Consider the following 10,778-nt stretch of genomic DNA (forward strand, 5'->3'; position numbering starts at 1 on the left):
TGAGTATGCAGTCATCTCATATGCCTGATATAGTTTAAAGCTGCCAGAGGAGGAAAGGGAGGAGGGGAAACAAAAAACATGTCTGTTATTTTCTATATCCCTAAACAAGTTTTATTTTTTTTAACTAAATGTTCATATATTGTTTTCCTTACTTGTGCCGTGTCTATAATAAACACAACCTTCTAATGATGCCAGTAGTTGTGGATTTATTGGTGTTTGACCCTTTTCGGCGTCCGTATTTAGAATGGTTGCCTAGAAACAGATGTCAACAGAACCGATTGGTTGGTTGTTGCTAGCCACCGTTTAACATTCAAAAGTATCTGAAAGTCGACTGCGAGGACTTTAAGGTAACAGGTGTTCCTAATTATTTGTTTTCTGGGATTTTATAAATGTCGCTGAATACGTATTTAATCCGGTGAAGTTCTGTGAGAACTACATTTAACTACATTTAACTACAAACGTTGCTAATGTTCACAAAGTCCCCGATGTTAGCTTGATTCACATCCCTTAAAAGCTACACATTAGGAGTTTTAGCATCTAAGTGCGAAAAACTTAACTTTTCCTTGTCATAATTTGGGGTCAGAGAAACACACCCCCTCCCAAAAGAAAAATGTCAGTGCCTTTCTCCAACACTCACCTGCGGGTCCCTCGAGGCTTCGGTACCATATTGGAAGGACTGGCCCGAGAGGTCCTACGAGACCAGCCTGAAGACATCCCTGCGTTTGCTGCGCAGTACTTCGATGCTCTCCTCAAACAAAGAGAAGGTAACTGCAATTTTTAACATGATAAACGAGACAAACGCCGCTCACTGCTGTCAGATATTTGTGTTCCTCTCCTTTCCCTGCAGAGAGTGGCATGGATCCTGCTGACTGGACAGCCAAGCTGGAAGATAGATTCTACAACAACCCTGTTTTCAAGAATACAGAGGTACTTTTTTAACCTACAGTGTGGTCACTTAAAGCCCCGTTCTCTGTACACTTATTTAAAATTGGCTTATGCTCACCAGTTCCACGGTTTACCGTCACATTTGTGTCAACTTTGCTTTGTTTTGTTCTTCCAGACTAGTCCTGACAAGGAAACGGCCCCAGAAATGACCATTTCCAAGTGAGTCTCATTTTATGTGTAGCCAGAGGATCAACAGAAGAGGGAGAGGAAGAGCAGAGGGAAAGGATAGTGACAAGTTCTGATGATGCCATATTATAATTTATACGTTTATAATTAAAAAGCTTTCTGAAGTCACTTGGTGTAAGGTTTTCTGTAGATATTCTCTTGTTGTGTTTTTTGTTTTGTTTTTTGGATAAGGAATATAGGATACAGAGTAATTACAGTTAGCTCACTGATCACTTTTAGCTGGTGTCTAGGCATGGCTGCGTTCTCTAAAACACTTCAAAGTTGTAGTTTTTATGAGCTAGAAGAACATGATTTTGCAATTATTTACAAGTCATGTCAAATCTGATGAGAAATGGCAGTAGTGTATTCTATTGCAATATGTAATGTGGTCCACTCCAAGAAATAATGTTTCAAATACATAAGGGCATGAATAAATATCACGTCAGCACTGTTAGATTTGCAGTGTCGAGGCTGAGAAGGAAAGGCAGAAATGATCAACGTAAGACCACCAGCTCTAGGAGGCCAGTCACAGGTTCCAGTTGAGTGTTACAGAGATCTCATGATATTATGTTGTTATGAAAAGCATCACTTTAATCACTAGTATTAAGCAAAATGTCTTCTTGTCCGATACAACATTACTCATATCAATTTTGTCATGTCATTTTGTACTTTCTAGAGATAAATCATATGAGTCCCAAACTGAAGATGAGTCAAGTAATTTAGATGAAGCCTCAATTCTTTCAACCACGCAACCTCACGCCTCTGAAAAGGCTGATTCAACTGAAAGCACAGATCGTGAAGAAGAAGAAGAAGAAGAAAATAATATTGCAGAGAAACTCGCTGGTTCAGCCGAAATTGGACTTTCAGAAAGAAAATACGTTGCAGATATACTGTCAAATGAAGATAATGGTACTGACAAGGAGAAAGACCCAACAATAACTACACTTGGCCAAGTTGACAGGCCAGATATGAAAATAGATAGCAACCCTGTTCCAGACCAAAATGTACCTCAGTCTGACTCAGATCCCACTGGTTTGTTGACAGTCAGAGGAGCTGCAAATGTTGATGTGTGTGCTCAGGAGTTAGGAGTGACAAAAGCAGAGGGATGTGATCAACAAGGGAGTGCCTCTCTAGATGAGGAGATTGCAGAATCGCAAGTAAATGTAACTGAAGTTGCCGAACTAGTGGAGATCTTTCCACACTCTGGCCTAGCTGATGTGGATGTCTGTGCTGCAGAGCTAGGAGGAATAGAAAAAACAATGGAAGCAGAGACTGTTCAAGAGGATTCACATGTCGTTGAAGAGGAAGAGAGTTTAAAACACCAGGTTGAAGAAACTTTTGAACAATCGTTACAGCCTCAGAATGAAGTCATGCAGGGCAGCCAACAAGAGGCTGAGGATCAGGTAGAAAAAGGAAAGCAGAAAGAGAAAACAGAGACTGACTCTTCTTGTGGGGAAACTAATGAAAGTTTAGCTCATATTGAGGGTGCTTCAGATGACGATATTTTACCAAAGGAGGATTCTTTGGTTGAGATTAGCTTTGAAGATGTTCCAAAGGCTCAGTGCATTACTGCAGTTGGAGAGAAACCTCCCGAGGAAGAGGCGTCAAACGATGCCTTACAGACTAATATATTAAAAACGCAACCGATGGAAGACCCCAAGGAGCTTACTGCAAGTTCAACAGACCAAGATGTATCTGATTTGGAAAACCAAGTTCAACCTGAAATGGAGATTGAAATGGAATTTGACGCTGAAGAGCAGGGAACGGAAAGTCACCATCCAGCATTTGATATACTGAAGGAGAAGGTGGACACAAATGACTCTCATTTAAATTACAGTGATGATGGTGAGAAGGAAAAAGGTGTTAAAAACATCAGCTCATCAGATCAGCCCACCAGTGAAGAAGAAAAGGAGATTCAAGAGAATGAAGCCAGATATAAAAGTGAAGAAATCGAGGAAATACGTGATGACAAGTTTCACCAGAATCAGGAGTATGAAAAAGAGACGCAGCCAAATGACTCTGATTTCAAAGAAGATGAGACAACAGATACAGGTGGTGGAGATGAGGAATTATGTTCAGAGAGTTACAGTGAGATGGGACATCAAAAAATGAATGATGGCGGCTGGGAATATAATCCTTCACAAGTAACCCAGTCAAATACATCAGTGGCTGGAATTGACGAAGAGAGCGAAACCTTTGAGGAAAGTTCACAACATGAACCACAGGAGAACGAGGAAATTCAGAGAACTGTTGGGGTGTCCCAGCCAGAGGATACTATGGAAGAAAAACAGGTCACGTCAAAGAAAGCAGAGGGGCACACAGAGGAAACGACTGATTGTGAGGAACAAGAGAGAAGTAAAGCGATGGAGAATGAGGAGGCCATCAGCCTGAGTCAGAGTGCAGATTGCAGGACTGCTGGCCATCAAGAAGCGGAAAGGCCAGCTGAGTCAGAGAAGGACACCACAGAGCTGGCAAGCCAGAGCGACAAGGTAATCTTCTTCCTCTCAATCCTGCATAAAAAAGACCAGTTACATCGCATCTCACACCAAATGAGCATTTCAACGTGATAAAAAACGCCTGTTTAACCATCTGGTGCCATAAGTTTAATATGACAGACTCGTTTAATTTAGCTGGGTTACAGTCTGCACTGCTTCCGTTCCTCTCACAGATAACCTATATAAAAAAAACTTTCAAGGACAAGTGTGGTCAACTTTGGGCTCTCTGGGGGTAGATGTTTGAAAATATCTCTAAAACAGTTGCTTTGATACTTTGGATGCTGTTGAAAGTCACGTAAACTGGCATATTGAGATATTTCTGTCTCAAAGCTGAACAGTCTTTATCATTGGAGTGTGCAAGATGCTGTTTGAGGCCTTTGCAAGACCGCATGCTCAGAAAAACTGTCTGCGGCTGAATCAGCTGTCCTCTCGGGAGCTGCATCTACAGACTGAGCCTTGGCGCTCAGTGATCTGTCATCATGAAATAACGGTTAAAATTTTTCTTGTGAATTAAGCCTTTAGCATTTTTACTGCTGTCACTGATAACCCCGTCTGATTTGTCTGGACCGACGAGGCTCCTAATACGCAGGAAGGGAGTGTAGGATGGGGTACTGAGAATGTTACTATGGTAACCCCTCGCCATTCTGCTCTCTCTTAGTGTCGTCATGGAATTAATAGGAGATGGTGATGCTGATAGTTGCTAGGCACTATCAGAAATCTACTTTTAAGAACGGTTTCTAACTCACTGATTAAAAAGTTAAACATTGCTCCCCATGTTTGTGTGTTGAAATATTTATGTCAGCTGAAATTACGACAGCAAAAGTGCCGTATTTAGGCCATCTATTCTAAAAGTGACCTAGCACTCATGCCTCAGATGTCCTCTGTCTCCTTTTTCAACTTTCATGCCTCAAATACTCTGTTTACAAGTCACCACATCTCAACTGGATGGAAACTGTGATAGACACACCAATGAGGAGTCCAATATATGAAGAATAACTACATAACGATCGCTTACAATCCATCAAAGCACACAGTGTTAACAATTTCTACAAATCAACCAATTGATTTGATTAATAAAGCTAGTCAGCTGCTTTACTTAACAGATTGTTTTAATGGTTAGCAAACTGGCAGCAGTGTGTTACTGTCAGGGATATAACTTGCATAAATGGATGTTTTCTGTTTCTCTCTCTCCGTCTTGTCTATGAGGCTGGCAGAGTGTGGGCGGCCATACCAGCTGGGATCAGAGGGATGGAGAGGGCTGTTAGCTCACTCTGCCTCTAATAAATTTATAACACCTCCCAGTGTAAGACAGTCCAAGATGCTTACACAGTTTTTGTTTTCACACTATTAGTAGAATTTAAAAGTCAGCAGTTCTTGTTTTATGACCATCTGGTTTCCTCACAGTATTTCTGTGGTGGTCATTTGTTTTTGTTTTTTATTTGTGGAGTTTATTGTTGTCACTTGTTTTCTTTTTTCCTTTTTACGTCCAGATTATTAGAAAACGGTCAAACTTTAAATCACTGAAATAAAAGATGCTAACTCAGCTCATTTCTGTTGCATAACTTTCGTCTTCAGGCTGTTGTTTGTGGTCACTTCGTTGTTTGTCACAATGAAATGAACACGGAGGGTCAGCAACCTTAATGAGACTGAAAAGATGAAACACATGCTGTTATGTTTGTAGGAGGTCTCTCCTCCCTCCCTCCCTCCTTTCTCTCTTCCTCTCCCTCTCACTCTGTGCGTGAGCGGCTGTTACTGAACATACAGGGATTGTTAGTGAGCGCCAGTGAGGCATCTGTATTATATCGCAGACTCACTTAAAGAGCGCTTTACTTGGTCGTCAAAGAAATTTAGGCTCGCGACTCAATCTGAGTCAAATCACCTGAAGACTGAAGTCATCTCTGAGAGTAAGAAATGGACTGTCACAATGTAAGTAGATGCTTCAGATTAACTTTTTTTTTAGTATGTTCTTATCTTTTTTTTTTCTTTTTTTTTTCAGTAACTTGTGGGTTAGATATCAATAAAGTTATTTGGCTAATGTGGTAAGTAACTAATTGTGGTCACCAGTGTTACTAATGCCACCAAACTGCCGACTTCAGCTGTGTGTGCTGTTCTTTTTTGTTTTCCAGAGCGTAGTATGTCACCCATTGTTCATTTATGGATCGCAAATGATTCATGTTTCAATATGCGTAAGCATGTGGAAGCCAGTCATAAAAAAGCTTTCAAACTTTTAAAAAAAAAATTTTTATCATCAGTGGATAGCGTCACGTGAGATTTGCATCGGAATGTTTCAAATCTGTCTTTTTCTGGATAAATTCTGAAAACCTCTGAGGTAATGAATAGATTAAGGTTCCTGAGAAGGTGTGTTGGCAGGGTAACAAAAACCCACTGCAGCAGTGTATTTCTGATGCTGTGGCGGAGCTGGAACTGGAACTGGCTGCTCAGTGAGCAGTCAGACAGAGAGGCTAATGAATGCTGGCCGAACAGGTGGGTGGTCACACTCCTACACTCGAGGGGTTTCACTGGAGACACGATGCACTGCTCCACCAAGATAGTGGGATGACAGTGGGATCGTTCTGTGGGCTGCCTTTGTATGAAATGTCAGTCTGTTACCAAAAGCAAAGCACGAGGTGTAGCTGATCTATGTTCTCCACACAATTTGAAGGAGTGTTTATATAACTGATCCGTTGCCTTGGCACGAAATCCACTGACAGTTTGTGACAAGCTGGGTTTTCTCTTTTTCTCTTTTGCCCGCCACCCTATGTTTCCTTTGGGATAGTGGATCGCCTACTGTCAGTGTCTTCGTGAGGCGGCTGGTGATGACTGCAGCAACGTTTCTGCTGGGTCATGCTTTCTGGGCAAACATTGCAGACCAAGAAGATATTTGTTCTGTGAAAGATCGCCTCAAATCTTTTTAAACTGTCAATTCAGTTTAAAAGAAGAAGCGTTATCTATAGATATCTGCAGCAATTTTTTACACCAACTTTGTTTCTGACAAAGAAGACTGCTTTATTTGGTCCATTTTGTAATCCATACAATGGGCTTTTCCTAAACTTTTTTGTGATAAGGAGAAAAAAATCAAATAAAATACAGCTCTGACCAGCGGGGTGTGTGAGTGACAGAAAGAGAATTGGAGAGGAAAAAGTGGGGCAATGACCCACCCACAGCCCCACTTAAGTCATGTATAAGGGTGAGCTACCCTGCAAGCACAGTTCACTTACCATTAAAAAAAATAATAATAAATGTATGAAATGATAAAACCGAGCTGTTCAGCATACACAGTGAAGTTTACAAAATATGCTCTTGCAATCTGTTGATGAAATACTCCCACTAGTTTTTCACGGAAGAAAGTATCATCATATGATCCTGGAATCTGTTTTCCGACTGCAATAAACTACTACTACTTTGTTTTCTTCCTCACAGGAGGAGTGCAACCGACCCCAGGAGGAGGAGGACATCATGGACATCCCCCTGGATGACCCTGAGGCTAACAGGGCCGCTGCCAAGATCCAGGCTGGCTTCCGTGGCCACATGACTCGCAAGAAGATGAAGCCAGAGGACAAAGCAGAAGTGGAGGAGGTGAGCAGCACTGGGGAGGTGCTCAACGGCAGCCAGGGGGTCTCAGGTCAGTGTTATAGAGCCAAGGGGTTAGAATAAGTCCCATAATGCTGTTAAAAAGGGCATTATGGCTAGTGACTGTACATAAGGTAAGACGGGCTCTGTCAAGCTCTAACCACGCTAGGTAACATCAGGTAAGCTGTGGAAAAATGACCCTTTATTTTTTACCATTGAGAGAACCTCTAGAGTCTCAGAGTAATAGCAATATACTTGTCTATATACAATAAAGCAAGCAAGGGTGGGGCATAATCTGATGTTTGCAGGATGTTCAGCAGCTTTGGTCTTCTCTCTGAGCCAAACGCATGAGCATACTGTGAAAAGGGAACACAAAGTGATTTACCATTTTACAAACTAGCAAAATAATCCATTTAGATTCTATACATAATTAAATACAACTATTAAAGCCCCTTATGGCTTAACCCAAGAGTGATTAATGCAAGACTTAGCTGAGTGACTCATTTAATTACCCCGCAGGGTCTCTAGCAACAGATGATTGAATCGTTCAGTTAGTTTCTCTGCTTAAGAGCTCGGATGAATCTGCTTCTAGATGGGCTGCTAAATTGCGAGACACAAAAGATGTTCGCGTTCCGTTGACTTGGAAAATGTCACGTCGCATTATCAGTGTAGACGCTCATTTTCTTGTTTTTATTTTCTATAACAGCGGAGGAGGATCATTTGAGGAATGTGACTGTTCGAATGAGAATATTTTTGCTGCACATTTAGATTTATATGTGAACCTCCAGAAACACGTATCCGTCAGAAAAAATAAAAACCTTCCGATTTTTGTCACTAAAAAATTTTTTACTTTTCCTCTTACGGTTGCTTTTTAATGGGGGGAATCATGTTAACAGAGTGGATCTGCATCAGTGATTCTCCCTAACCCACTTGATGGCTGCTTTGTAGCCTTAGTAGGGAATGTATTTATAGCTCCAGGTGCATTCGGCACAGTATACGCCGAGCAAAATTAATGGACCTGTCGGGGTGGAACTGAGCATCCTGAGCTCCTCCCATTGGGGGGAGACCCCCTTTTTATAACAGAGGTTTTCATCAGTCATATCAGTCATCAGGGGGAATGAAACTCTCAGACTGTACAATACTTTCAAACTCCCTAACTTCTAATTAAAGCTGCTAAGAACAGGAAATACACACCCACAAAAAGATTGATAAACCCTTTAATAGAAGCCCTGTTTACAGTTTTCTTCTCGGTTAATTTAGTTTCTTTGTTTCTTTAATAATAAATCAACTCACAAGTGATCTCAAAGTCTTCAACCTTGACAAGAGAAGTGAATATGGAAACTGTCCTTTCCATGTTCTGCATGTGTTAACTATGCCTCGCCTGTTTCTGTTTTTAGAGACAGGAAGATCGGGGGCAGTAGAGAGCGACGACACATCTGTGCCGGAACAGTGACACCCCTGCCCTGACCTGGATGAAAAGAAATAGGAAAAGCAAGGTAGTGAGAGATGGCTGGCATAAGCTGGCAAGACTGGCTTTCAGGCACACCTTTTTAACCCCAGGAGTCATTTTCCTTTTGAAAACAAATTAGCAGTAGAAAATGAACTGTTTTAAGGGTGTGTTGTGTGAATTTTGTGAACTTTAACACTCCTTCTCTGCTTCTTCAGCAGCCTCATCAGTGCGGATGTCTTTGACCCAGAATTTGCAACTCACTGCATGTTCTTGTGAAACTTCTGGTAGTGTGCTAGTTTTTAGATGATGATCTGTGAATGTGAAAATGAATGTCCTCTAAATACTAAACGGGGCTTTTTTTGGATGCAATTTTGTCTGTGTAAACACCTCGTACGCATCACTTCTGGCGATTAGTGGCTTGAATTAATTGTTATTTTGCATTGTTTCCTGAAGTGCTTGTATCTTGACTATTATTTGCCGTGCTTACAAATGATTAAAATATCAAACTCACCAAAAGAAAAGTAGCTATGTATGTTCTATTTGTTTATTTTTTATCTTTCTGATCACCAAGGTCTCTTTTCACAGTTTCAAGCATTTTCTATAAATCTGATCTTCCAGAACATCAAGCATGCCATAATTACACTTTTTCCAGATGCATTTGGTGCAGCTTTATCTTGTAAGGTAATGGTTCAGTATGCTCTGTTGTTGTGTTGGTGGGTTGTACTTGTTTGACTTATGTGAATCAGGTGTGTAGAATTCCATTGTAAGAGTTTGCAGAGCCTTTAAAAGTAACTGAATAGCAACTTGCTGAACTTTGGTGTAGAGTCGTGGCATTGCACTAATAAATCCACCCTAAATATACAGTGAAATGTCTGCTTTAGACTTAATTCAAGGGTGTGTTTGTTTCCAACGGCAACCTTTATGTCACCTGCATCTTTGTCCCTGAATTAAATGGTAAAACATTTAGATTTTTGCACATCCCAAAAGCCAAAGAAGCTCGTTTTCCTCTGCAACATTAGCAGGGCCTTTAATTAGAGGAAACAGGCTTCCTTGAAGCTAAAACAATACTCTGTCTCCTGTGTGGTTCTCTTACACGAGAAATCTCATGAATAATTCATAAATGGTTTGTATTTAGCTGTAAAGTTTCAAAGTTCTGAAACAATAATGCATATTAGAGAAAACAGTTTAAATGGTTGTATTGCACAGAGTTGCAGAGCCCGCATTTAGTCAGATGTTTCCATCATATCGTCGTGGGTGTCATCATAAACACATCAACCATAGTCAAATCTACTTGTCACTTATTTTATAATGCATGCCTTATTCAAATAAGGCTACATAAATCACGAAAGTATAACACAATTTCTCTCCTCATCTACCGAGGCAGTCTTGTTGGCTTTATGAGAAACAGGATAGTGCATCTTCAGTCTCCCAGTGCACCCACTCAGCCCACCCACACACATCTGAGCCACGCAGCACACTGCACAAACTCAAACTGCACATGCATTTTCACACAGGAAAAACACAACCCGTACTTTTAACATGCAGATCTCTCTCTCGAGTCACTCATTCCCAGTCTCACACACGTGTTGATGAGCTGTGTCACCAGCTGCAGAGACAGGACAACAAATATCTCGTTAGAAGTGGTTTTGCAATGCTGGAGTGAAAAGGCTTCCTGCTCGGGCTGACATTCCTCCTCCGCCTAAATCTCATAAACATCCTCTATGGGTTTTATATGGACCTGTTCTTTCTTTTCTCCTACTCAGTCCCAGAGGTGCCATGGCCACGCTCTCTCTGTCTCTTTAATGATAGTGGGTGAACAATCAATATTATGCACACCTCCAAACATAGCACAACATGCACTTCATGCTGTAGATTGAATTCTGATAGTGAGGGAAAAGACATGCTTTCAAAAACAAGAGCCTGGAAATCATGTTAGTCAAGATATTAATAAATAGACATGTGAGTGAGTTTGTAAAACCCATGGTAGGCTTGAACAAACCAGCGAATGATAGTGTAGTCTCCTCCCATAACATCTTGTTTAGCTGAAGCCGGACTATTTTAGGAGTACTTCATAGAAAAGATGTGCTTGGTTGGCTCGTTCTACTTCTCAGACAGCTTGTCAGTAAGAAAAGATTTCCAGTCTCCTGGGTGAT

General features: G+C 41.0%; 2 protein-coding genes across 5 annotated transcripts; both read left to right on the forward strand.

Moving 5' to 3' along the window:
- The first annotated feature begins 276 nt into the window (after positions 1 to 276).
- On the forward strand, positions 277 to 3,677 carry LOC142388690 (uncharacterized). The gene is made up of 4 exons (XM_075474235.1): positions 277 to 764; positions 848 to 927; positions 1,061 to 1,104; positions 1,787 to 3,677. Exons 1-4 carry the CDS (start codon positions 611 to 613, stop codon positions 3,675 to 3,677), a joined length of 2,169 nt encoding a protein of 722 aa, XP_075330350.1. The 5' UTR covers positions 277 to 610.
- A 1,658-nt stretch (positions 3,678 to 5,335) lies between these two features.
- Positions 5,336 to 9,488, forward strand: LOC142388339 (neurogranin-like). Of its 4 annotated transcripts, none has more exons than XM_075473472.1 (4): positions 5,336 to 5,531; positions 7,026 to 7,227; positions 8,573 to 8,671; positions 8,841 to 9,488. In XM_075473472.1, exons 1-3 carry the CDS (start codon positions 5,517 to 5,519, stop codon positions 8,626 to 8,628), a joined length of 273 nt encoding a protein of 90 aa, XP_075329587.1. In that variant the 5' UTR covers positions 5,336 to 5,516; the 3' UTR covers positions 8,629 to 8,671; positions 8,841 to 9,488. The 4 variants fall into 4 exon arrangements, 3 of the variants coding, with proteins under 3 accessions (XP_075329587.1, XP_075329586.1, XP_075329588.1); XR_012770306.1 differs by having other exon boundaries at positions 5,338 to 5,531; positions 7,026 to 7,181; XM_075473471.1 differs by having other exon boundaries at positions 5,337 to 5,531; positions 8,573 to 9,488.
- Positions 9,489 to 10,778: the final 1,290 nt, after the last annotated feature.

The sequence above is a fragment of the Odontesthes bonariensis genome, chromosome 9, assembly GCF_027942865.1.
Source record: "Odontesthes bonariensis isolate fOdoBon6 chromosome 9, fOdoBon6.hap1, whole genome shotgun sequence".
NCBI lineage: Eukaryota > Metazoa > Chordata > Actinopteri > Atheriniformes > Atherinopsidae > Odontesthes > Odontesthes bonariensis.